The sequence below is a fragment of the Watersipora subatra genome, chromosome 4, assembly GCF_963576615.1.
Source record: "Watersipora subatra chromosome 4, tzWatSuba1.1, whole genome shotgun sequence".
Lineage (NCBI taxonomy): Eukaryota > Metazoa > Bryozoa > Gymnolaemata > Cheilostomatida > Watersiporidae > Watersipora > Watersipora subatra.
Genome location: NC_088711.1, coordinates 34,317,663 through 34,344,960, shown reverse-complemented (window position 1 = coordinate 34,344,960; position 27,298 = coordinate 34,317,663). Strand labels below are relative to the sequence as shown.

General features: G+C 36.8%; 2 protein-coding genes across 3 annotated transcripts; both read right to left on the bottom strand.

Annotated features, from left to right (window-relative positions):
- Positions 1-348: 348 nt before the first annotated feature.
- LOC137395318 (putative aminopeptidase W07G4.4) lies at positions 349-19,226 on the bottom strand. 2 transcript variants are annotated; one of them, XM_068082219.1, is made up of 11 exons: positions 19,206-19,226; positions 15,602-15,819; positions 15,386-15,468; positions 14,953-15,061; positions 13,707-13,825; positions 13,140-13,321; positions 10,306-10,496; positions 7,281-7,431; positions 4,084-4,211; positions 3,454-3,693; positions 349-879 (listed from the first exon to the last, which is right to left on the bottom strand). In XM_068082219.1, the coding sequence occupies exons 2-11, from the start codon at positions 15,803-15,805 to the stop codon at positions 742-744; spliced, it is 1,545 nt and encodes a 514-aa protein (XP_067938320.1). In that variant the 5' UTR covers positions 15,806-15,819; positions 19,206-19,226; the 3' UTR covers positions 349-741. The 2 variants fall into 2 exon arrangements, with proteins under 2 accessions (XP_067938320.1, XP_067938319.1); XM_068082218.1 differs by lacking the exon at positions 19,206-19,226 and adding an exon at positions 18,231-18,258.
- A 5,849-nt stretch (positions 19,227-25,075) lies between these two features.
- LOC137393126 (proliferating cell nuclear antigen-like) lies at positions 25,076-27,140 on the bottom strand. The gene is made up of 5 exons (XM_068079549.1): positions 26,835-27,140; positions 26,301-26,408; positions 25,994-26,196; positions 25,715-25,885; positions 25,076-25,437 (listed from the first exon to the last, which is right to left on the bottom strand). Exons 1-5 carry the CDS (start codon positions 27,053-27,055, stop codon positions 25,361-25,363), a joined length of 780 nt encoding a protein of 259 aa, XP_067935650.1. The 5' UTR covers positions 27,056-27,140; the 3' UTR covers positions 25,076-25,360.
- Between the last annotated feature and the right edge of the window lie 158 nt (positions 27,141-27,298).

The following is a 27,298-nucleotide window of genomic DNA, read 5'->3' as shown; positions in this document are numbered from 1 at the left end:
ACCCCCTATTGCTTTATTATTTCTTGTAAGTGCAGACAATAATTGATGTATTTAAACTATACCAAACTCAACAAAATCCTTGTATCTTATGTACATGTACCCGTAGACATATTAGCACTTCACTTTATTGTAGTGCAGCCTTACATTACACGTTCGGTTATCTTACATTTTGACAAAATAATTTCATTTTATCTTTTCACAGGGAACAGCCATTCGTTGTTTGTATCATTTCTCACTAAAGAACTTATCATTATTATTATTGCTGTGAATGCATGGCTATTCCGTGACAGTTTGTTGCATATGTGTACACAAATATAAAAAAGGGCATAATAATGCTGTAGAAACTCGTCTAGTACACCGAACTACTCTGTGTGTTAATTTGTGTATTTTAAAACATAATAGCGTAAAAGTGGACTTGAATAATATAGTTTTATGGAAACAAAATCAATTAAAAAAATGACGGGGCAACTTTATCAGGACATAGAGAGCTGAAACAAGCGCCTCACATGCCAGTATCCAGCATGGGTAGCAGCGTAGGTAAGTATCTCCGCTTATTCGAACAAAAGTCTGCTTCAATAGATTAACAATGTTAACGTTTGGCATCGGAGTAATAAAATATCAAATTATAAAAATCAAACATATTATTGAGCATACTACTAATGCAATGGTAATCAGCTTCATGAAAGGTCCAGGAAGATAATGACGATGCAGCAAGAGAATAAACGTCCTCCGTGAAGGTCTTTAGTCAAGGTGATGAAGTACGAAGGTTTTGGCGAAGGCAAGCACAGGTGCTGCAGTAGGAATCCCTGGAAAAGGTCCTGACGAGCCAGCAACATCTACATGTGTATAGCTTAGAGGTTTCGCAGAGTCCTTGCCATGCTGCAAATGTTTGAATTAAAAAAATATATAAAAAGATGTATGCTATTGATGAACGTGACAACACATCTTTGGCAGACTACAAAGTGACAATGGCATTTACATTAAATGACATGGCTACTAGCAAAATATTTTGAGCATCAAATGCAATTGAACGACAAATAACGAAGCATTCATGTCACTTTCTATTATACTGTATGTTCATAAAGATCAAAAAAATGTCAAATTGGTGGTAAAATAGAGGTGGCGTTCAATTAAAGGGGGGTTGAGGCATTTGTCAACCTTTTTTTATCTACAGTGGCGTTCAAATATAGGTGACGTTCAATAGAGGCACCAGATTCTTAGTGGTTTTCATGATAAAAATGAAAAACAAAGTTTTAAGTACGCTGATAAACATGTTTAAATTAGTGTTTTTACAGACATATAGAGATACAAATGTATATCCAAGGCGTTCAAATGGCAGTGCATAGGTTTGCTAATAGACGGAAATAGATGGATTACCAATACATGGCATAACCCACACCATCTAACACTAGATATATTTTACCATAAAACTAGAGATAGAACAAGACACGAGACATCTCGAGTATCGACCTGTCTGGTCCCAGATCGATCTCGTCTCGACCTAACTATTGCCAAACTCGAGACAGGAAATAGAACTGAAGTGCCTGCGCACGGCTGTTAAAACACGGCTGCAGAAGAAGGAAAATAAAGTTGCAAGAAATAAAGTAAGACCTATTCAATAGATGGTAAAAATATACATGTACAAAGCATTATGTTTATAATAATTATTATCAATCAAACTCAAAATTCTTAGAAATATATAACTTCGCAATTTTAGAGCAGTTTGTGTCACTTTTGTTTACAAAAATACATGCATATTGCTATTAAAATGTTGCATTTAAATCGTTTACACCAGGAGAAAATTCAATTTAAAAAGAGGTTTATCAATTTCACATATAAAGTGCGCTAGTCCTTGTGTAGTGAAATCATCACCAAATGCTCATTATTCTACTGTCTCGTGTCTCGAATTTTTACAAGACAGTGTCTCGAGTCTCGTCTCAAACTTAAAAATATTTGTCTCGTTCCACCTCTAGTAAAACCTCTATTTAAATGCCACCTTTATTGAAAGCCATCTTTATTTGACCACCACTATAGAAAAAGGGTTGAAAAATACAGCGACACCCTTTAATTGAACACCGCCTCTATTTTACCACCGCTTTGCCATTCTTGGATCTTTACGAACCCATAATAGAAAGTGATCAATAGAAAAGTGTCCACAAATGGTACAAATAATGACTCAATTACATCAACAACAATTGTTTCGTTGTCGCGGTAGTGGTTACCATGGTTGTAGTGACGGTGTACACGAGAAGACCGTTTGTCACAATCATTAAAACTACACTCCGATTCCAAGTCAGTGAAGTCTAAATCAGGTTCATTGTCTTCAGATTCGTCAATAATGTGGTTTACAATCTTACCTCTTTAGGTACTTTAAAACATTTGATGAACGATGAGAATAATCTTCAGGAACACCATATGACGTAATAGCAGCCAATATTATGACATATCGAAATCCATTTTCTAACTCCAAAGCTTTACAGTTTTTTTAACTTTGAAAGCAACACCATCGAAATAATTAATAACTGTATCCGTCTAATATGTTTTAATCAAAGTAGTTCCTTGTTTACCTAGGTCTGATACGTAGACATATATGAAAAACGGTTTTAAAAAAAATGCCGAGGCCGATGGCATTAATTTCGCTCTGCTGGAAGGAGAGTGCAAAATATAGGCTACATTAGCATCGCTTTGCCCATGTAAGGGTTAAGTTTATTTTCCCAAAATTATGATGAGCTAATCGAAAAATACAGTGGCTTTGAACATCAGCCTGTATTTGACCATCAGCCTCTATTTGAACATCACCTCTAACAAAACGCCACTATAGTGGAAGGATTGAACAATACAGCGTCATGTCATTCAAATGGAGTTCAAATTTAACAGTAACTTGATTTATATTTTTTAATTGTTGCGTGTCTTATTTTTTATTTAAAAAAGCATTTTTACTGGTACATATATTTACAAAATTGCAATGCTCCAATAAATTTTGGATGCTGTATGCGGGAATTACTTTGTACGTAGAAACCAATATTTGCCCAAACTGTGCCGGCAGTTGAAAAACTTGTGATCGTAAGTTAAGGTTTGACTGTAAATGCAAGTGGATTTAGAACAGCTATCTACTTTGGTAGCAATTAAATTTTATTAGGTAACTATTGATAGGTTTCTAAAATATACTATAAGCTAAGATACTTTTGCAGCGATTCTTGGCCATTGTCTCTAACAGAAGAAACAAGTCCAGCTAATATTTGTAAAAAACGGTCTTTCGTCGTCCACACGAATTCTTTTTATAGCTGCAGGATTGGCAAAGCAATATCAATCTCATCAAATTCAGGAAAACCTAAAGATTTTGTCAATGAAGCATACACAAAGATGATTGGTATCATCCTGATCTTAAATCTATTCTCGGGTATTCTCTAAGTTGTTAGAACCTAGAAAGCTGGGTCAAGGCTGACTACACACCTGCTTGAGCCCTGAGGCAAGAATCATGAATGCTGCAGGAAACTGGTGGCCCCGAGGAGTTCTACTCGATGGCTGGTTGTTGCATTGCAGTACATCTTCATACTCGGACTTGCCCTTGGCAAAGGTATAGTCCTCCCTCACGATGGTAGAAAGTGCACAGGGTTCAGCCATGTCTCTTCCATCTCTTATCAACTGCTCGGGGAGTTCGGCCATGCACGAGGGGCCATTGCCCATCACAGCCTGTGTACCAGATAAGTGAAATAAATATCTACATTATATAAGAAAGGAGCAATGGCCCATCACTGTCTGTGTATCAGATGAATGAAATAAATATCTAAATAAGAATAGGGGTGATTACCCATCACAGCAAACAAGTGAAAGAAATTATGCAGCTGTCGATTAAAAGAATTAAAAATCATTGAAAGTGGTAATATCGATTAACCCCAATATTCATGTGCCCCGTGCCCAACCTCCATTATTCATAATGCGCTCACTAATGTACAATTTGGAAGGAGCCATTTTCATTAAACAAGAGAACTGGTAATGGTTTGCAGGAACAGCCAGACAAGAGGCATACTGAAGGATGAGAAAGAAGGAAGAGCAAGACATGTTGCTCGCCCTTATACTCACACTGTACTTGCTTCCATGCGCTATAATCGCGTGCCCAGTTAATGTTGCCCATGTGAATAACTTTGGCTTTATTTCCAACAAAGCTTTTTCTTTCATATGGCATAAAACATCAGTCATAGCCATTCTTCCTGCAAATAATGTCCAAGCAATAAAATGTAAGTGAGCGAGACATAACACAGACCCAGTAGAAATAATAGAATTGCTTTACTAGTTTCTAGTCAATGCACCTCCAGATAAATCGTGTACCAGCTGATATATTTACTAGGCAAAGCATTTATCGAGTTGCCTACATAAAAAAGAGATGAGACCGAATTATTTATTGGCCGAATGGTCCACAGACAGAGTCGTGCTTCAGGAATGGATAACTTGTCTCTACTAGCATAACTATTAGCAGTTTAGTGATATTCTGGTGGCCCTATAACATTTGACAACATATTCGGTATAAGTGCTCTCATAACAGGCATGAGAAATGAGAAGTTTTTTTATGAGCAGTTTTAGTAGTATTTTGCTCCTTTTTTTATTTTAGCAACTTTATATAATCAGAGAGTTCGCCAACTTCCGAAAATATATCATTTTGGTCTTAAGTTTCATGAAACACAATGAACAAGAAGTGCTCTTTGTTGGTACTGAGTTAGTACAGTCACACACTTGTTCTGACGGGCCAGCATGTCAGGCACAACCAGCGTAATAAAGAAATAGGTCACAAAGAAAGAGGTCACAAAGAAAGAGGTCACAAACAAAAAGGTCACAATGAATGAGGTGACAAGAAAATAAGTCACAAGAAAAGAGGTCATACGGAAAGAGACCACAGAGCAAAACGCCACAAGACAATTGTCAAAAAAAAGAAATAACATGGAAAGAGGTCACAAAGTAAGAGGTTGTATGATTGTTGCAGCGATTTGGCAATTAGCCGTTGCATATAAAAATGAGTGAGAGTTTTTGATCAACTGTTTTTGTGGTCCTCACACATTAATGGGGGCCTTGTGTCTAGTCAATGATTATTTCCTCAAATTACTTATTAGTAGTAATAAATTACCATTTGTTCAAAACTATGTACCAACATTATGTTGTATTTCTCAACTTTGGGGTTTATCGTTTTTAGCCAAGAAATGAGCCAGCGGGTCAACACTCAACTTGACAATTTAGGAAAGCTTTTACTTGAAGGAATTCCTAGCCTGAGAACATGACTCTTCTCAGTTGATATCTCATGTATGTCTGGCCGATAAAATGTGACGCCTTCACGAAAACGTAATACCGTGCAAATTTTGAGTAGTGCTGCGCACTAAGACATCCATCCCACCAATCTCAAAATTGAAAAGCGGAGGCATTCAAACTTAAAGGTTGACTTCCAACAAAATTCACATTACAATTATTTGGTATCAAAAGATTCACTATATCTTACTCTGATGTGTTGTAGGTGCAAAATATGTGGAAATATGATTACAAGCTCTTAAATGCTCAAAAACGAACAGTTAATCGCAGCCATCACAAATACGCCGTAGTTTGGAATCTCTTTATTTGGCTGACGTAATCCAACATTTTGGCTATCGTTTTGACAAGTGATGTTATCATGTGAAATTAAAGACCAATAAAAGGCTCGATATAAAAACGTCTTGTAGCACTAGTTTATGGCAAATACTTCGGGTTCTACTGGGAAGCCCGTATCAAATATAAATGCTCGCTACTTACTACTACAGTATCGTTTCAGCCTGGTCTAATCATCTAGTCGTAATCTGATCGTGTGGCCCATACTTTTTGCCAAGCCGCGCGAACAATTTCTGCAGCATTTTTCGACTATCGCAGGTGACCAACAAGCTCCTCATGTTTATCAGAAGATGATATGCACTCCTTCGAGCTAAGGTTAAAAAATTAAACAAATTTTTACGGTAGGTTTTGAGATTTCAGTGCTCAATGTGACAGCATTACAATGATGACGAAATAGACGTGTAAGGACAATGGTTTTATTAAATGCGTGGAGTATATAGGGGTATGTGAAAATATTTTGACGAATGAGGTTGGATGAAAGTATAAACAGAAGCCATCTTGTTCAGCTACGTCCCATTTGAGCCGTTTTGGAAAGAGATTCTAATCTACGGCGTTTTCGTGATGGCTGCGATTAAATGTTTGTTTTTGAGCTTTTAAGAGCTTGTAATCACATTTCCATGTATTTGGCACCTACAACACAGCAGAGTAAGACATGGTGAATCTTTGGATACCAAATAACTGTAATATGAATTTTGTTGCAAGTCCACCTTTAATTTACCAAGTAGAGAATAAAGAGACAGAGAAGCACCACGCATTCCATTAAAAAGCATAGAATAGTTAATCGAGAGCTCAGCAGAGTTGTAAAGTTGGAATTAAAACAGAAGACCAAAATGCCATTTCAACAAAAAACTACAGATATGCTTCAAATGATTTCCCAGATTGGTAAACAGCGAGCACGAGCAAAGGTCTCAAAGTTTTTAGGCTCAGCATAATATTCAGAGATCAAATCAACTCAGGTTTATGTATGATATGATAGCAGCTTAGTGATGAGGCGTATATAATAGGGAAGTAGCACACAATACCTACAAGACCACTATATCAATGATTGCTATAACAATAGCAAAGTAGAAAGGATGCTGCTCTAGCTATATAAATACATGTTATGCTAGAGGACTAGTAAATAATATGTGACGGGTCATATCATTTTCAATAAAAATGAGGTCGAATCACAAAATTGCTTTATAGCCTCATGTCATAGGGCTAAAAATCAATTTTGTGCTCCGCTTTCGAATTGAACGAAATTTCTCAGCTTTTCAACACTGTTTTCGAAATACAAATCGAAGCTATTTAACCTGAGATACAGCTTTTTCTCAAAGATGGTGTTTGTCAATTCGGTAAGCACGAAAAAACTGAGAAATTTGTCTTCAAAGATGACAGATTGGATTTTAAACAGTATTATTTGTTGACGTTTAGGAAGGTCATAGCAACCATATGCTACAAACATTCCAATTTCATGATTGTAGGAAATGACTTGGCAATAAGAGAATTTTAACTACAGCGAATAGATACAAACAACATGTAGAGTGACTGGGTGGCACCTATTGTAACTGCTATAATAAGCACTAGCAACACAAAAGTATGCACTTTCATACTTAAGCTGCCAACCTTAATGATAAATAGCCAGTATTAAAATGTAAACTTTCATGCATCACCTTCAGCATCCGTATTGCCGACTCGGACACGGCAGCCTGCCCTCGACGTGATGATCTCGTCTGCAACGTAACACTCGGAGCCGACGCTGTTCCTCACCATGCACATGGCACCTACCACCTTGAGCTCACTCGGTTTCAGAACATCCAGCATCTAAAGCCAACCGGATACATGCATGCAGAGCGGCACTTGGCTGAGAGAGTAATCAGCAGTCATCAGTCACTAAGTTGTCAAACATTAAGAATAATGTTGACAGTAATAAACTTGTGTAAAAATGTTACATTATGAAATGCGTACTCATCAAATAAATTGTTGCTGCCTCAACTCTTTCACTACTGCGCTAAAATCGTTATTCTGACCAAATTAATTCGAACGGATTGTCGAAAAATCGATATACCGCTAGTATTTAAGCAATATTTCGAGAATCAAAATAAATATTGTTTTACTGTAAAATGCATCTTATTCAGAACAAAATTCTCTACAAGATAAGTATAAAATTGTTTAGTGAATCCCACTCTAGTAAAATTTTTGACGCTTTCTTTGCGTTGAACGAAAGCGGCGTGTTTCTTATTGCCATAACGATCTGGCTTTCCCGTTTTGACAAATAATTATAAATGGAATTGCTGAGCCAAAAGATTTTCTATTGATTGCACGTGATTGGCAACAAGGTTGTTTCGTTAGAGACAAAATTTGATTGGTCTAGCTAATGCGTAGGCTTCGTAATGAAAAGAAAAGTGAAACCCTATTGATAAGCCGATACATCGGCTTACGATATGTACTTCTATTACCGCGAAAGCCGATACATCGGCTCACAGTAGCGAAAGAGTTAACGTAGCACATCAGCCTGAGATTGTATCATGGAAATGCTCTTGAATATGCTGTGAAAGATATTAGGTGATAACACTTATTGTGACACTAAACATGCCTCATTGTTAACATCATTGCATACAAAATTGTCTTCTCTTTAACTTGTCACTAGCTGTGCTACCCGGCATTGCCCGAGTATTAAAAAATTATCTTCTCTTGATAATAACTTTTGGAGTTCTTATGTAAATCTAATGATTTAGAGGACAAATATATTTCCAACTTTTATGAATTTCTAGTATTCTAGTTACCACCGTCAGGCAAACGTGTTTTTTGAATCTATAACATGAAACTAAAATGATTATTTAGACCAGATTAGCTTAATAAACGCTTCAGTGGGGTCTATTCAAATAAAATATAATCAATCGATACGATATTGACAAACAACCATCGTTTTCTAAGGGCAGTCAAAAGTGATATAGCAATTGAAAGCGATAGGCCTACAGCAGTCAAATGAGCATCTGCGTGGAACTAAATCGGTGATTATATCTGTCTGTTGCATACAGGACAGTTTCAGTATTAATTTCATAAGGTACCGTAAAACCTCTATTTAAACGCGACTATAGAAGGGTTAAAAAGTAGAGTGTCACCCTTTAATCGAACTTCACCTCTATTTGACTCACACTTTGACATTTTTTGAATTTTATGAACCCGTAATAGCAAGTGATCAGTAGCAAAGTTTCCACAAAATCGTACTAACAATGACTCAGTTACATTATAACAATTAATTATCCAGTTGTCCAACTCCAAAGCTTTTCTTTTTCTTCTATAAAGCTTTGAAAGCACCGTAGAAATAATTAATAGCTGTATCAGGCTAATAGTAGTTCCTTGTTTAACGCGGAGGTCAACGGTACGTCAACGTATGTGAAAAATGGTTTACACTTACGATGGTATATGAACGACCAGTTTTAAGGTAAAAGTTGTGCTTAACGCGCATGTGGCTAAAAGTTTATTATTATTTGTGCGAAATGCAACAAGTAAGTTTTGCTTGGCTAAAAAATTTGTTTAGACGCTAATATCAACTAGTTCAGCAGTGCAGAAAAAGAGTTGAGATCAGAAGACATTGTGGAAGGTATTGAACAACCAGAAGATGTTCGCTCCACCAACAGCAACAATCAAAACGCAATTGGCCAAGCAAATGACGCAAATATTTTTGTTTCGAAAATGTTAATTTTGTTTCTGCATGTATTATTAATATGGTTTGTTTGCGCCACTTGTATTTGTATCATTTGATAGATCATTATTATATAACTTATTAATTTTCAGATTCATGGCATATTATTTGATAGCATCATTACCATTATCAAAACTCGGCTTTTGATGGATCGATGCTTGTAAACCCTCTTCTATTGCATATAAAAAGCCAGTTTCGGCTGCAAACAGTAGCAAACATATCAAGTGCAATGAGCCTTTTGCAACATTTTTAAATATAGTTATAAAATGAAGACATGCCTCAAATTTAAAACAATGAAATAAAAAATGGAAAGCTCCAACAAAAGCTATAAGATGTTAATTGTAATGTTCATGTATGCTAAATACAAGAAATATATATATGCTGATCGAGTTATTTCACAGCTTCCCAATGCATATTTATTTAGAGATCTTTTACAAGTTAGAGGTAAGTTATAGCAAATTTCTCACATGTACATAAGGGTTAATGTCACTCTGCCAGGAGAATGCTTGACATAGGCAACAATCGCTTTGCCCGTAAAATGGTTAAATTAATCTTCCCAAAATTCTGCCGATCTAATATAAAAATACAGCGCCACCCTTTATTTAAACGTCACCTCTAATAAAAAAAAGTCATTAGGGGAATGATTGGAAAATAGAGCGCCAAGGTGGTTAAATAGAGGTTGTACAGTAGGTACATGTAAACTGTCAAACAAAACCTAAACACTAGATGGCATCCCCTTATTTGGGTATCCTACAAGTTTTATTGTTATACCTAAGTAGCTGCAAATACAGAAGAAACGGTAGCTATTGAGAGCACTCACTCAACATCCTTACATGTATAAAATGAGAGCCATTACTAAAGGTGAAAGTGGTTGGGGCATTTGTCCACTTGTCAATAGTTGCCAAATGGTGAAGCCAAGGAAGTCATTCGCTGCCAAATATCAACAGTCATAACAGCTTTCCTAGCTGGCATGCCACTTGCTAAGTTACCTTGAAAAAGCCGGCGACAGCTGCTGCACCACACTTATCTCTGTGCATGCCAGCCATGACACCTCCGGCCTTGATATCAGCACCACCTGTGTCATAGCAAACACCTTTGCCCACTATCATTACAGTTTCTTTCACTTCACCAGAGCCCTGGTAGGTTAGCCATATCACACGCCCCTTATGCCTCTCCACATCTAAAACAGAGGCATCAAGGCAAATTTGTTACCGCCTTTGTAGCTAATAGCCCAAAGATTCAAATTTAAGAAAAGCTTTGGGAATGAATCAAGTAGAACCTGTTGAATTATTTAGCAAAAGGCTAAAGTATGCTTTCTATAAAAAAATTATGCTTTCTATAAAGACATAATAATATTAGTCAATTTCTGCGACATAAAAAAACCTGTCACCTATACTATGTCACAAAGACCAGACACCTAAACTCTGTCACAAAGACCTGACACCTAAACTCCTGTCATAAAAATCTGACACTCAAACTTCAGAAATAGATTATTGTTTCATTGTTGTGATAAATATACGGTAACACTACTGTCACGTAAATGTCACATTCTTAAAACAAATCAAAATCTATCCATTTAAATATCAGCTCAACCACCTTGCTGCCTCGTGGAATAATTGTGCAGATAATTATTACCCCTGATGATCTCTCACAGCCGCTCGACTGCCTGCTTACTAGTAGTGATGTCGTAGTAGTTCGGCAGCTGCTCGCAAGTACAGTGAGATGCAAGCAGAAATATTTGACTTGATATCCATTAACATATCAGCTTGACAACCTTGGTGCCTTGTGGAATAATTATGCAGATACTTATTACCCCTAATGATCTCTCACAGCGCACCAGACTACCAACTTACTAGTGATATTCAAAGTAGTAGCGATGTCACATTTCGGCAGCTGCTCACGAGTCAAGGATGTACAGTGGGATGCAAGCAGAAATATTTGACTTAGGTCAAATCTTATCTCTCTGAAACTATGTGTCATGCAGGTTTTACACATGAATCAGACTTGAACACTTTACAATGCTCAATTTAATCATATTAGTTATTCACAGCCATTCCAAATATTGCTGGTGATCATCGCAGACTTTAAACTGGGTAAACATCTCTCATGACTGTGAGAGATGTTTACATTATATGAAAATCTCCTTAGGGCACAATCAAGGAACAGTAACCATGAGAACACCCTCACCAATGCTAGTGATATCTGACAATGCAGAAATAATGGCAATGGGTAGAGTTTAATGACATCGCACATTCTTCCTTCAGTGATGCAATTACTAGCTAATTTAGACTAACATCTGTATGACAAATGCCGTACCAGTTTTACAGTTTGAAAGGGCTTCTCTGAAAACGCGATATTACTGATATATTATTGAGGGAGCTCTAGTCCAATTAATAACAATTGAATGTATATCATTATGGCAAACAATATATTGCTACTACGTATATGAAAGGATGAAGCTAGTGCTCTCAGTAGACTCTATAGCTTGTTCTTGGAACACTGTGGCAGTCAAGCAAATGAGAGCCTTTGCAGGTGTCACTAATTGAGTCTCATTGACAGGAGACTAACAAATCATGCACCACTATGCTTACGTTCTTAGTGTAGATTTCCTAAGTACAGTAGATGCTCCCATAACGTAAACCTTTTACAACTCTTAACATAAATAATTTATGTAAAGTTTTTGCTTCAAAAGTACATAAAAAACTACATATAATGTGAAGCATCAAGTCGGAGCAGGTTTTAAAATTCTATTTGAATAATGAGAGTTCAATAGTCAGCCTTAAAATATCATTTTCTCTCTTGCAGCACTCTGGAGAGAAAATGACCTGTATGATTATCTCTATTATATACTAGTGCCCTGGCAGTACAGTGTGCCATGAGAGATTGTCATGTGTTCCGATAAAACACAGAGAATAATTAGCTGTACAATTATTCAGCGATACCTAAAGGTGGTCGAATGGTGCAGGTGTTAGTGTGCCGATCTACCAATCTGAATGTCACGACTTGGAGTCTCATTAAAATTAACCTTTTATCCTCTAACCCTGGCTTCAGACAAACAGACAGACACACCGACACCGCTTTTAGAATAGCAAATATGTATTTTTGCTTTACTTTATTTTAAATACACAACTTATTTTTCTAACACGAACCTTGATGTCTAGAAACAAAGTTAAAAAATTGATTCAAATTGACATCGAAAGTGTGCACGCACCTTAACGTAAAATTATTGCAATCATCAACCCTGAACCAAGTGAGCATGATAAGAAAAAATTTGTTGAAACCACCCAGCGATACCATAGCTACTCTAGTCATTAAAATTAGTCAATTAAAAAGTTAAGTTTAGTTTTTCCTATTTGGGTAAGTCTGAGACGATTTAAATTACCTAATCACGCAACAGATTAGGTAATTTAAATGTATTTTACTGTCCGTATAACATAAAATTCTTATCATGTATATGTTCTCCTGTAACGTATTATTTGGGGAACGTCTACTGTAACGTCTAATTGCCTCATAGTCATGTCATTGCTGAGTCAGAATGTGAGTGAGTCATACAATTCATAGATACAAACCAATTGGCATCTTAAAGTGTAGACTTAGCTTATAAGAACACATGGTGATTTTCATATTCTTTCCAAGTTAATTCTCCAAAAAGCAACGCTGAATGGAAGAAAGGGATTTCAATTTAGACTCATTTCAGAGGGATATAATCAATTCAGAGTGCTCCACACCTGGCCACAGTTACCCTTATCTCCATTCCATCTCTGCACTATCAGCTCGCTATAACTCCACATGCTATTAATAGAAATGACTTGGGTCTACTTACCTCTGCAAGCCCTGTCAACTGCTGCCAGCAGAGGGTACTCCCGCACAAAATTTTCATGACCTTCAATGACCTCAATGCTGACAGATGAATCCTCCCCACCAAATAATGCCTCAACATATTCGCTGACACGAGGTGGAGCCATCCTCTCTGGGTCAGAGCCACCGATGTCTCTTGCAGCATTTCTGCAATGACCCAGAATTTCCTGTTCAAAATGGCTGCACTTAACCAGCTCTGTATCACAAGATGCCAAGGATTAATGATAAAATGATTTTGCAAAAAAAGTCTATTATATCAACAAACTTCTTTTTCCAGTTCACTTCTTGTAGGGCAATTGAGTGGCAAGGAATAAAGATTTGATGAGAAGTTACAGAGCATACCTAAAAGCTATTCAGAAGACTTGCACTTGCATTGCTAAAGGATAATTATGAATCACAATAAGATAACTTGCTCTCACACAATATATTTCTAGGTTTTTATCCATGACAAGTAAGCAAAGGAGTAGATAAGGAAGTTGTTAGCACAGCTGCAATCTCACTTGAGTGATGCAACTACATGATGGGTGCTCACCTGCCAGCCTCCAGACCTGATGCACGCCTTAATAAAGAGCTGGCGTCATTTATCGACCACCACCCGAGTACATCAGCTTTCTTTTTTGGAATGGGGGTTGCCTCCCTTATCTCTAATGGCTAAAACCAGCAAAACTTGCTATCGATGTACAAACCTCTACTTATAAATGTCTTAATATAAAAATATGCAAAATGATGCAAAATCCAAGTGAATAAACCTTTGACTCTCCACCAGAAATATTTACAAAGATCATGTTTAAATACCTCAAAGCAATTTCCAAAACAAGGATCTAAAAGAAAATTATAATCCAGTTAGTTTAAACTTTGTCGTTCATTTTCTACAACACTGAGCCTACAATTCTCTTTACCTGTCCTTACGGTTAAGTCCATGAATCAATAAAAACCTACTTTTATTGATTACTTATTGTTTTATTTATATTCATATAATACACTTGTTACATACCTATCTTTGTGAAATTACCTGAAGCTTTATTAAAACGGTATCACAGACTTGTAGACGGTGATACGAATTATAGTGTACTAGTACATAGGCAGTATGGTGCGTCATGAGAGAGAATCATTTGTAATAAACATGTGCACAATTATTCTTTGATTTGGAAAAATGGTCGATTGGAGCAGATGGTAGCAGGCTTGGCTGCGAAGCTGAAAATCGGGGTTTGATTCCGGTATGGGGCACTTCATTTTCCTACAGCTCAAAGTAGGCGACGGACGAACAGACATGGCTCTTATTACAGTGAAAATTATTAGGGAGTATTTAACAGAGCATATATGACAGTTTCAAGTACGAAGCACGTCTCGGAATGAATGAAATTCACACATGCAGGTCTGACTGTATTAGAAAGTTAACAACAGACAGCTGGATGCTCCTTCCCAATAACTCCAGCAATGGCTAACAGCATGTCCAATAGGAGTAATTGTTCCATTTTCTAGACCGGCATGCCACAGTAGCAGATATACAAGCAGCACCCCACAAAACTTCTGGAACACGCAAGTGCATACTTTCATCTTGTTATGCTCTATTAAGCGATGACCAATAATAACCTTTTTACTAAAGAGAAATGTATAGACCAATTGTTTATATAGGCAGCGGCATGTCGCTCTGGTAGACAATCAAGTAGTCTAGCAACATCTCCACACAACACTCCGAGAAATGACACTAACCCCCAACACATTCTCTAGAAGACCAGGCTAAACAAGATGGCTGTGTGAAAATAGAATCAACTCACCACATAGAGCGCGTGAAGGGCACCTAGTATGGCACATAGGTCAGCGTCTGCAAATGAATGAGCCATTGGGCTTACTAACAACGGCTTCTTGCTGCCTGCTGACAACGCTCTACAATTAACAAAACAACACAATATAGATTAGGCCCCAAAGATCTGTTGCTTTGAATTAAAAACCATTTAATACCATAATGGCAGCAAAACATTTGTTTTAGCTTGGCACAACCCGAAAATATTGTAGATGTTTTTCTAGTACAAAAATGGCTATTAGCTTCAAGTGAATTTAGGTTGTATAAAAATGCAATGATAGGCCTAACTCAAATGAAAGAAAATATTGTGGATCACTTGTGTATTTAAACTATCAAATGTACAGGTACATGCAGTAGTTTAGTAGAAATCATGTATAAACGTTAAGAACTCAGTTCTAACGACAGACCTTTTGATTCCAGCCTCTGCTGCATCGTAAATCCTTCGTACATCATCCTCATCTCTATTTAGAGGACCAGTTGGTGAGTAGATCTGTAAAATGTCATCAAAATACCCCAATAAATTTTTCGAGATAACAGTAAATTCCAAGATCATTTCATCAAATTATTATAGGTTTATTGCAAATGTATATGTAGATACAATTTACAGGTAAAAATTAACTCACCAGTCTCATCCCACATACTTCTGATGTTACAATAACACTGACGGAAGAGCTAGCCCCGCTGTCAACCTTGACGTAGTCATTGATAACAGTCTTAAGCACAGCCAATGGCCCAGTGCAGTCTTCAACACTGCTTATTAGAAGCACCACACAATCAAACGTTTCATCTGTCAATGATGATGTCGAAACAAGTGGAACTTCAGCCATGACACACTCACTTTCTGTTAAATAACCGTATTACAGCCGTTGAATACATGCAGGTTCACTCTTATATGTGCATGTGAAAAAGCTGTTACAGATTAAAAGAAAAATGAGCTTAGTGTTTGTGAGTTTTTGAAAGTTATACAATGTACAATCCTAACTAGAGTGACAGTACAGTTTTGACAAAAATAGATCTCGACCTCATTTTCAGCGCAATAAGGAGATCCAGCTCGATATACGAACACTTCACATAGAATAACAAAATGTCAATTGATAACACAAAATTGAATGACTAGAGAAAATCCGATGTTACATAATAAGACGTATCACGGGCAGTGTGCTCTAAATTCTTGTGCCTATTGTATGTCCTAGTCACCTATACCCACTCCAGTCTGATTTGTATAGCATTTATTTCTCTGGCAAATTGGATATTCTCATTTATGATTATTACTGTTGTTCACTTTTTTATTCCATATTAGCCTCTTAAGTCAGCAACCAGAAACCTGCTGAGTTCCTAACTGGTGAAATATTTTGCTATAGCCGTATATTGTGACATGACAAAATTAAACAAACCTCATAAAAATCGTAAACTTCCAAGCATAACTGAAGCCATCAAAAGAACTTTCAAACCATCAAAAAAAATTGGCCAAACACTCTTGGAAGCATGTCCTGGTGACAAATTCTTTAAATTGGCCAAAGTTGGTTGCCCTCGTGTTTCAGGGCCACCAACCTTGGCCAAGAACCGTTCTGCTTCATTAGTTGCCCTCATTAAGAGTACATTGAGATGTATAAGCCATAGAACAATTAAGGACAAAATGGAAGGAAATTAGTTCATCGGTTTATGTGTATAAATTCAATCGGTGAGAATGGCAAGTTTATTTTCCCAATTTTTTTGGACTGAACCCAGTTTTAAAGTATCGACTATATACCACTGACCTTTCTGAAGCAATAAGAAAAGTGATGAGAACATTTCGAACACTTTTTTAGTAGTGTGAATTTTATTGAATTGATTTGGTTTTTTTCTGAAATTGTATTGTAAAGCATAAAAATGTTTATGGAATAACTGTAAACAAAGTTACCAATAGCAGATACCAGTATATTTATAGTTAATTCATCAAATCTTAAAAGGTTGACTTGCAGTAAAATTCACATCACAGTTATTTAGTATCACAAGATTCACAATGTCTTACTCTGTTGTGTTGTAAGTGCAAAATATGTGGAAACGTGATTACAAGCTTTTAAAAGCTCAAAAACGAACAGTTAATCGCAGCCATCACGAAAATGCTGTTGATAGGAATCCCTTTTCAAAACGGCTCAAATGGGACGTAGTGGAACACAATGCGTTCTGTTCACACTTTCATGCAACTTCATTCATCGAAATATTTTCACAAATATACTTCAAGCATTCAATAAAACCATGTCTATTGTCCTTACGCGTCTCTTTCATCATCATTGTAATGCTGTCACATTGAGCACTAATATCTCAAAACCTACCATTAAAATTTGTTTAATTTTTTAACCTCAACTCAGAGGAGTGCATAATCATCCTCTGATAAACATGACAAGCCTGTTGGTCACCTGTGATAGTCGAAAAATGAACAATCAACAATACAATCAACAATAATCAATTACAATCAACAATAACACACCAGAGTTTTTTCAAGTATCTGCAACCTCTATTTATTTTCATAAGGTCAAAATAGCAATTGTTCTGATAATAGTTTATCGCTCAAGTAAAAATAGCAGTATGCTTGTATATGGAGCCAAATTGCTGATGTCCTCTCTAAGCTCAGTGAGGTCGCTTTTACTGGACACATAAGGATAACTCTCTCTGTTAGCAGAGGTGGTGAATAAACTCTCTTCTCTCAGGGCTTACTGGCTTGCCAGCTCCTTGGGTGAGTTGTGCTTGCTGTATATTTCTTTCCGGATGAGTCGATCCTCTGCAAGCTATTTGCTGCAGGTTCTCTGGACTTCTATCAGCTGATCACACAGGCTTGGCCCTTCCTCCTTCGGGTCTTCCTCTGCTCTCAGGACTTTATAACTTCCTGACTTGGCAGCTCCTTGGGTGAATTCTTATGGCTTTTTCTATCTCGCTGTCTTCGCAAACTTTCACCTTGATTTACCCATTTTTTATGCCTGTCCTTGAGTTTTTGCCGAGTGTCATTGGCTGGTTGTGTTTATTTGCAGTGCTTGGAATTTCAGGGAATCCTCATCCTAAGATGCTACTAGTTAGCCAACTTACGTCAAGCAGAAAGATCATTTATATTTCATGTTACTCTTACCATAGCCATCTCATCAATCTTTTTGTAAAATGCACTATCTGAGTTTATGAATAATTATGTTATACAATTCTATGACTATACAACACTATATTGTCTATAACAAAACAATGTTAATACCTATCATATACTAAATAAAGCGTTGTAAATACTTGTCTTGTTCATGACTGGTTCATGATAGTGTATGTTGAATACTACAATGCTTCGTCCAGTTGTATATTTGCCTGGCTCTTGTAATATGGGTGATATCCAACATATATATCTCTGCTTGTGCTTGTCATCCTGCAAAGTTGTTTGCTTTGTAGAATATCCATTGGTGTTCTGTAGTATGCTATTTTATTACATACTTGAGGGTGATGACTGATGATTCCTAATAATCTTGATTCAGTATGTTTTCTGCGCTATTTTCCATTTATAAGTTCTTCATTGTACTGGTCGGACAACTCCCATATCTTATTAGCTGTGGTTGTTGGATAACTCCCATGCTTAATATTTTCAGCAGCATAGCAATTGTAGTGAATCTTCATGTTTATTGTTGATGTATTGCAGTGTCTGCTATGCTGTTTTGCAACAGCTGTAGTTTTTTATGATCCCACAATTTGCTATTTCCCACAGCTTATCAGCCATCAACCTTTTCAAACTTAGCCAATAGGCTCGCAAAAAGAAGACACCATTTTACACAACATTCTAGCTAATGAAGAAAATCGAAGCGCTGTCATGCTCATATGATGAACTGATTCAAGTTCGAATGACAACCATGGTTTCCAATAGAGCAGCAACTATTAGAGAGCTACCAAAGATGTCAGAGAAAAAATCTGTCTATTATAACATATAGTTTCCTTCCACGCATCATTAGAGAACTTAAATCAAAGATTGCGCCCTAACTGCATAAGCAACGTACTAACCCACTACTACTAATAATTCTAGTCCTAATGGCATACGACATAATTGACAAATGCTGGCTAATGACATAAATTTAAGAGGCACGCCCTTGCAAGTGCTATAGTGTGTACGAAGGAAGAGATGCGATATATAAAATAAAAGCCAAATAAGTGAAATTCAAATACAAAAGTATTTTAGCTACAAAACTAAAATCTGCAAAACCGCTAATACCGCAACTACTCGACTGGAGCATCGGTAAGAATGCGGTAGTTCACGCCGCTACAGCAAATTAATGAGAGAGCAATGGACACAAACTGTCACATGATCCAAGAAAGGCTATCAAAAAGATGCTCCAGCGAATGAAGCCTAAAATCTCCGACAACGTGTAAAATAAAACCGCAGCTAAATAATTGGACACATTGTTTCCGGTTCACATATGCGTTAAACTTTTAGACATATTACCGTCTTGTTTTTTTTTAAAGTTTTGGACGATGTTGTTTCATTGCAGTTGATTTTTTTATGAAGCAGGCTTGCGATGGCACAACTGTTATATATTTTAGTGATAAGGATTACTGTATTCACTTGCTTTCGTCAGTTTTAGTTGAACTTGTTCTCGATCCTGCTAGCAGGAGTAATATTGATTATGGTAACGTAGCACTGTAGACCTATGCAGTAAACCGTACAAAAAGTTTAGTTATGTTTTGTTAGTTGTGCACCAAATTAAAGTATTGTTTTTACTTTTGCTATATGTAGGCTCTTGGTATGACAACTCTTTGTCATAAGTGTATTAGCTTGAGATTACATTTGATCTTTCGGGTAGGTTGCGCAAATTTCGGCACTATAAATGAATACCTTGAAATCACAACTTTCTTAGATTCCAATTTTATGTTTGACAGCAAGGTCATCGTTGTGTCAAACCCATTTGGTTAGTGTCAAACTCATAGTGAGTTTACTAAAGGTTATTGGTGCAAGGCAAAGTCTAGTTGAGATTATATGGTTGTTAGTAGTGTTCTGTACAAAGATAATCTAAGGTATATTCATTTATCAACATGTTGAAGTCTGTCTCTTTTATAAAAAATCTGTGGATTTCAGCAATTTGTGGTATGGTCAAGCTGATACACAGTTCAAATAGTTAGATGCTTCAGAAAATTGATCCAACATTAACTAAAGGTATCCTGTAGGTGACGCACACAGAGCCACGCTGTTTGTGTACAGTAGCTTTTTATTGATAAACATGTTATATCTAGAGTGGGCTTCAAATCAAGCCTGGTTTAAAAAGTTACCATCATTCTGCATCAACAGAAATACACAAAATGGTAGATGTAGGTTTTGGTCTGTTTTTTGAACACATATGAGGTTTAGAGACTGGAAAAAGATGGGGCAAGGGTTCAATCTTGCTTGATTTTTTGCTATAAAGATAGACATCAATAATTCACCTTTAGACAGTTTGTGGGCCTGCATACCTTTTGTAAAAAAGTGCAATAAGAACAAGAGAGCAGGACAATCTCTCTTCTTGGGAACTTTAAATAGAGATTCTCTATCAACACAATCAAAATCCTGGGTCAACTCAATGAAATCTCAACAGAGAGGCTCTTTAGACTTTTTTTGGAGTTGGCAAACAATTATTACCATGTCAGTCGGTAATTTGTTTGACCTGTAATTGCATAGTAATTATAAGTGCATAAATTAGCGATGTTTTGGAGCCATCATAAAGGAATTTTCACCAGTAGTTCATCAGTCACAGTGAAAACAGAAGTGCCTTGATAGTCATTACACTCTCCTCGCTTTCTTTTGTTTTTGAACAGAGTTGCGATTTAGCATATTTGAAAGCCTGTTGTATGAAATTTGTTATCCACCACTTGCAAATGGGTACTAAGCAGTCTAAAGCTACCTTTAAAAGCTCGGGTGAAGTTTTATTCATACCTACAGTTTTATCAGAGTGAATTGTTCCAATTGATCCGATCATTGATCTTTAAGGTCAAGTTGAGCATCTAAAACCTGCTGCGTTGGCAGTCGGTTGATTTATTTTCGATCAGTATTATCACCAAACATGTAGGTTGTGCTCTATCTATCAATTCAATTTCTGCTCTCTGCGTTTAATGTGCTTGAGAATTCCACTCTTTGAACTGTAGGTACAGTGATCATGTATGACACCAAACATTTATCTGATCTTACCTGGATCCTAGTGCCTTAAACGCTAGTACACAGTCCTAGTATACCAGAACTCGTGGTACTATTCCACACGTTCTGACAAGCTTTACAACGTCAGGTTTTGCTGCTCGTTGTTCTAGTTCGACGTTTATCTAGGATTATTGCTAATCACTTTTAATATTTCTCTCATCTTCTCAAGGTTCAATAGTTACTATAGCAATATGGGTCTCGCTTATTGTTCAAGCCAATTGTTTTTAATTCTGCGCTTTGGATTGATAAGCTCAACACTTCCTAGTGATCTTCAGGTGTGACATCAACATTGATGCAGGCTAGTTTCCAGTCAAGCGCGTGACATCGGTATTGAAGCTAGTTTCTTTTCAAGCACGGGACATCGGTATTGAAGCTAGTTTCTTTTCAAGCACGTGACATCGGTACTGATGCAAGCTAGTTTCTTGTCAAGCACGTGACATCGGTATTGATGCAAGCTAGTTTCTTGTCAAGCACGTGACATCGGTATTGAAGCTAGTTTCTTTTCAAGCACGGGACATCGGTATTGAAGCTAGTTTCTTGTCAAGCACGGGACATCGGTATTGAAGCTAGTTTCTTGTCAAGCACGTGACATCGGTACTGATGCAAGCTAGTTTCTTTTCAAGCACGTGACATCGGTATTAAAGCTAGTTTTTTGTCAAGCACGTGGCATTTTAGAGTTAGACACATCTATTTTTTAATTTTTCATTTGGTTTGGGCATGGTCGTGGATCAATACAAAGCTTGAAAGCGCCAGACTATGATTAGTCTCGCAATTCCCACTGGAATATGTTCTGGTATTGAAGACTTCGGCTTTTTACACTTGATATGGCAAAATTAACACTAGGTTTCTGAGTGGAGACGACACCAAAGCATTTTATTGCCAGGCTTCTCTAGAAGAAGGTGGCGATGGCTCCCAAATTATTTATAAAACATGGCTGCAAATGTCGTGAATCATTTTGCTTACATTAACATCACTGGTGCATACTGGCCAGCTTGCGTGACTTATCATTTGAGTTACCAAGCTGAATGAACACCTACAATTAGCTGGACTTCTGATGGTATTCTGCTAATTGTGGAAGCAGTCGTTGTAAACTGAACTGGCTGGTAAATTCATCTAAATTTGATGCATAAGAGTTAAAGTCCATATTTATTTGGTCAGGGAAACAATTTTTGAATTACCAATTTTTACACATTACCCCTCAACCATCTTTGAGCTTCATATACTTCAATTGAATCGAGAAGTTTTAACTTCATATATTTTGCACAACAGAAAACTAACTAACGGCATGTTTTGTCAAGCTTTGTCTCAAACTTGAGTACTTAAATAGCAGGCAAACATGTGATTTTTATGGCATCTTATGCAAAGCACTAACTATGTTACAGCTAATTATGTTACAGCTAATTATGTTATGAACTTATCTTGTGATGACTTGATTGCAAAGAATACAGGTGGGCTGATTGCTTCGGCCAAGTGCTCAACATGCAAAAATAATTGCCCCAGCTCTCCTATGTTACAAACCAATTTGCCATGGCTATGGATGACTCATCCCAAATAAGATTTTAGCTCAACTGCATATATATCATACTTTGCACCGGTTGAACATTCGGAATGCCTGATGCCCCTGATGCTGACGAAGGTTGACAGAATTTTAACATTTGGTTATCCACTCAATATATTTCATGTTAAAATATGTATTGCAACAAAACTTGAGATTAAACCACCACATCAAAGTGCTAAATTGAATCCGGTGCTATGATGTTGATGAGATTTTAAGCATTTTTTGATACATTCGAAGAGGTTATCTTTTTAACATTGGCCTATATAAGCTTCGACTAACAACAACTTGCCCCGTTGCCTGTACATGCGAAAGTAAGCTTGACCAGGTTTAATATTTAACCGGGTTTATTACAAAGTGCGTGAATAGCACGGATAAGACCTTTTAAACTCAGGAAATGCTGACCCCATCACTAGCCGGAAATGGAGTATTTTAGACAAGACACTATTTAGTTTGGAGTTAAGCACTCATTATACTGCGGATTGTAAGTCTAGCACAACTCCATTTCACACTGATCTACTTCGTTGGAGAGCTGACCTTGACATGGCCATACAAAACATTTACTTCAATTTCCACCGATTAAACCTGGTCATTAATATCATTATGGTGAGACTTGAATTTATTAAAAAACGGCAACACATTTATTATTTTTGTCTTTTGTAATTGATATACCCTATAATTTTGTTCCAGCTTTGTGTTGTGTTTGGATTTTCTGTACTAAAGTAAATTGCATTATGTATCTAGAAGTTTTCTCAAAGAGCATGTTAAGGCTTAGCTTGTAAAAGCTGCATACTACTAATACACATAAACATGCATATGACTGTGTAACTAAGACAATTCATAGCGTGGCATCTTTTTGAGCCTAATTAGGAGTTGTCTTCTATCGGAACTTGAAGAACTGAGTGGGCATAATCTCTTAAAACATAACCAAGGTTTTTGTAGCAAAATCTGTTTTTATGCAAAAAAAAAACAGCCTAGCTTTTCATAAAATTTGAGAAAAAATATTAAAACCGTATGTTTTGATTAATGTGGTTACAGAAGCTAATATGAATGAAAAACTTTGAGAACCACAGCTTGCTAGCATTCTAATTCGCAAAATATTGCAATGTTGTGTATTATTTTAATAATTACTGTATAGCTATGTGACCGAAAGACCACTCAACAGACAGCCCAATCTCTTCTGTCTGTTGTGTAATATATCCCAAAATATGCTACAGAAGTATTGTATTGACGGAGATATGAAATTGTTGTTTTACTGTTCTGAGTTAAATCATAAGATAGGCTAACAACATTCACTTCATGGCCATATCAAAGTATGGCATGTATGACACAATGTACAAATAACTGCCTGTATTGACACAATTGTCTGTTTGTGGACTCTACATCTTTAGATAATGAAATGATCTGTCCACAACTTACGGTAATGATCATAACTGATTACATGGATATCCTTGTAGCATTCGATACATTGTCTTACGTTCCAAGCAAAAGGAGTTGTTCCAGTTCACAAGCTAATCGTAATTCAACATGGTAAGTAATTGAAACTCCTGTTATCAGCAGCTTTGAGAGAAAACACTTTAGCTAGCGGGCACTCAAGTCACATTCAGAGGTCAAATTAAGGTAGTAAGTCACCTGTTGCTGTTTATAACACAAACTAGTCTAAAATAACCAAAGATGCTTAGCAATGGCAGGATGATCATGTGATTTAATAGCCAAACCTACTTTCATTTCTTTTGTTGCCTAGAATTCTGATAAGATTACCAGTCGCGGGTGGCTGCCTCTAAAGAGACTGAATTCCCTGGAACTGACATAAGGAGTGGCTTGGTGCTAGCTACTGACCCCCCTGTATTACCTCACAACTTTTGCATGTTATTGCAGTCGGCTCTTTTCAATTTTCAAAGTCTCCTCTCAGTTGTCCTGCTTCTCATCTGTACATGCGCCTACATAAGGTCTATCTTCCCCAGCGTGATCGACAAACACAAGGAAGGGTAAGCTTATCCCTTTTCTCACAAATAGGAGTTTCTTAAGACATTGGAAACCAGCACTCTACCATTCATGATAGGTATTCATTTTCACCAAAAAATAGGTGCTAAATTTCTGAACTATGAATACAGCTATTTAAACCAACTGTTCAAGTTTTAGCATTTTAGATGTGATGACAATCTACATATATACGTATATTGTACTTGCATCTGTTGTAGATTGTTGGGAGTATTTTGGAAGTGCGCTAGGATAGGAGAAAGGAAGAGTCCTTGGGTGGCATGCTGCTGTATAGCTATGGCTTTTACCATTCTATTCCTTACCTGAGGCTGTCTACCATTTAAAATTTTATCTTATACAACGGTATACGTAGTGATGGCACTGTTGCTCCACACAAAAGCAGAGGTAGCAGCATATTTATTACAAAAATGTAGCAGTTAAAAAATGTCTGATACGAGCTAAACCCTGATATGCACTCTTTATTATTGAATGTCTTTATATGTAATGATGGGTTTGCAATGGCTGTCGATTATGAATGAATGAAAGCTGTACATAACAACAGATTTACATAATAAAAATAATAAAATTGTAAAGCGGTTCACATCCATTTAGAAAGTGGCAGCTTGTGTAAAATATCTGACAGCATGAAATATATGAAACCGTTCAGAGATATTCCACAGTTGTTCAATCATCATCCATCATTTTAGGTGCGAGGTAGTATCGTATGTGTCCCAATCCATCTCCGATCTTATATTCAACAACTATGAAAAGGATGGAAATGAGTATAAATGGGGACATTTGAATTACACCAGCAATATCCAGATTGAAAGATTATTACAATAAGTAAAGTGAAATTCAGTCACACAGAAAATTAGTGAGACAGATGATCCCTATCCAGTTCAGAGTTTAACCATCAGATAGCCTAACAATTAACTATACAACATTCTACATAAGACACTTTATCACTTACAGAAAATACCAGAGAAGTATTATTGCCATTGTAGAATATTATTGTCATAGAATAAATAGCAGACTTACCAAGGGGATTATCATTTGACAAAGATAGTGTGACACGCTCAGAGAGGGAAGACGCTTTGCAGAAGTGAGTTAGGTATTTTACAGCAAAGGTCAGAGTGCAAGGGTCATTAAGGTCAATCGTCACATCATTATTATCATCGCCTGATCCGGTCTGTGAGAACTTCATGCTCGCTGAAATAATATATATATATATATATGAGGTAATATACCATGTGTATATATTTTACTGAAGATAACAAACATCTACAAATCATTTAAAGTCAATCTGTAAAACCTCACCATTGCTGCTATCTCCTTTAACAGAGAACTTCAGTCCGTCTTTAGTAACACAAATGGTCACGGATTCTCCGAAGTTGCTCAAGTCACGGCATACTCTGGCAAACTCACTTGAGGGCATTTTTATGATTGCACTGTATTCTGTTTCTGGGATCCCAACTTGCTCGCTATCGATGTCAGTTAGTTTCATGGCAAACTCCGACATCCTACACAATAAAATTACAACCAAATCCTTAATCAATAACTTGATGAATCATGTTCGAGTGTTGTTACAAATGCAATACGTAAATAAATACTGTTCATAACTTACCTTTCTCCATTTGATGACTCAAAAACTAGATTAAGAACATCACCATCATCTTCTGCTTTCATGGTCATAACATCATTATTTCCTGCACATTTAATTATCTTTGACATTCTAAAAAAGATATTCGTCCATAGAACGTTTGATACAGCAGCTTATTTATACTAAAGCAATTCATTATTTCATACTAGGATGGCCATAAAATCTAAACTGCTCGCCATAGGCTCAAAAACTCTTTCATAAGTTGATTTCTTTATAATTTGACGCGAAAAAAAATGCTAAGGCTCAGTTTGAACTTAACGAACACAAGGTTACTACTAAGTGATCGTCAAAATACAAATTGTTATTTTAGAGGCTCAATTATCATGAGAACACCGACTGCACACAATGACAGAACTTATTAGCGCAAATATGATCGTGAAACGAATTACACAACGAAATCTTTTGTTGTGATTAAGAAATGTTGAGTTTGGAGGTTTTACACACAACACATAGAAATATAACAAAATAGCTAAGCAATACTACATCAGCTTCACTCACTGCTTAAACTGTACTCCGAGAGAGAGATTTCGGTCGCATCTGAATGGATCAAAGGCTTCATTTCTTAAACACATGGAGACGAGAGCAACGTGAGAGGAATCCATAGCTTGTAAGCTCAATCCTTTCGAAGAAACATCAAATGAGCCATCCTCAATCAAAGTTGTGATGGCTTCCATCAGCCGCTTCATAACTGAAGAGTCACTCATTCGTGCTTCAAACATCCTGGAGCCGTGCGCTGGATAACAGGAGGAGAAAAATAGCAAACCGTAAGCGATCCGTGGGAGCACTGCCGCTAACAATGACGACCCGTCCAGACTTGTTCGCGGGAGCGCGAAAGTAGTGGCTTATGATTGGATATAAAGAGTATAGTACAAAACCTTCTATTGGTCCATCAAGGTTTATCCTGTTTTCTATGCGCATGAGCGTTGTCGCTAGCAACGCTGCATGCTTCAAGCACTGTCTGT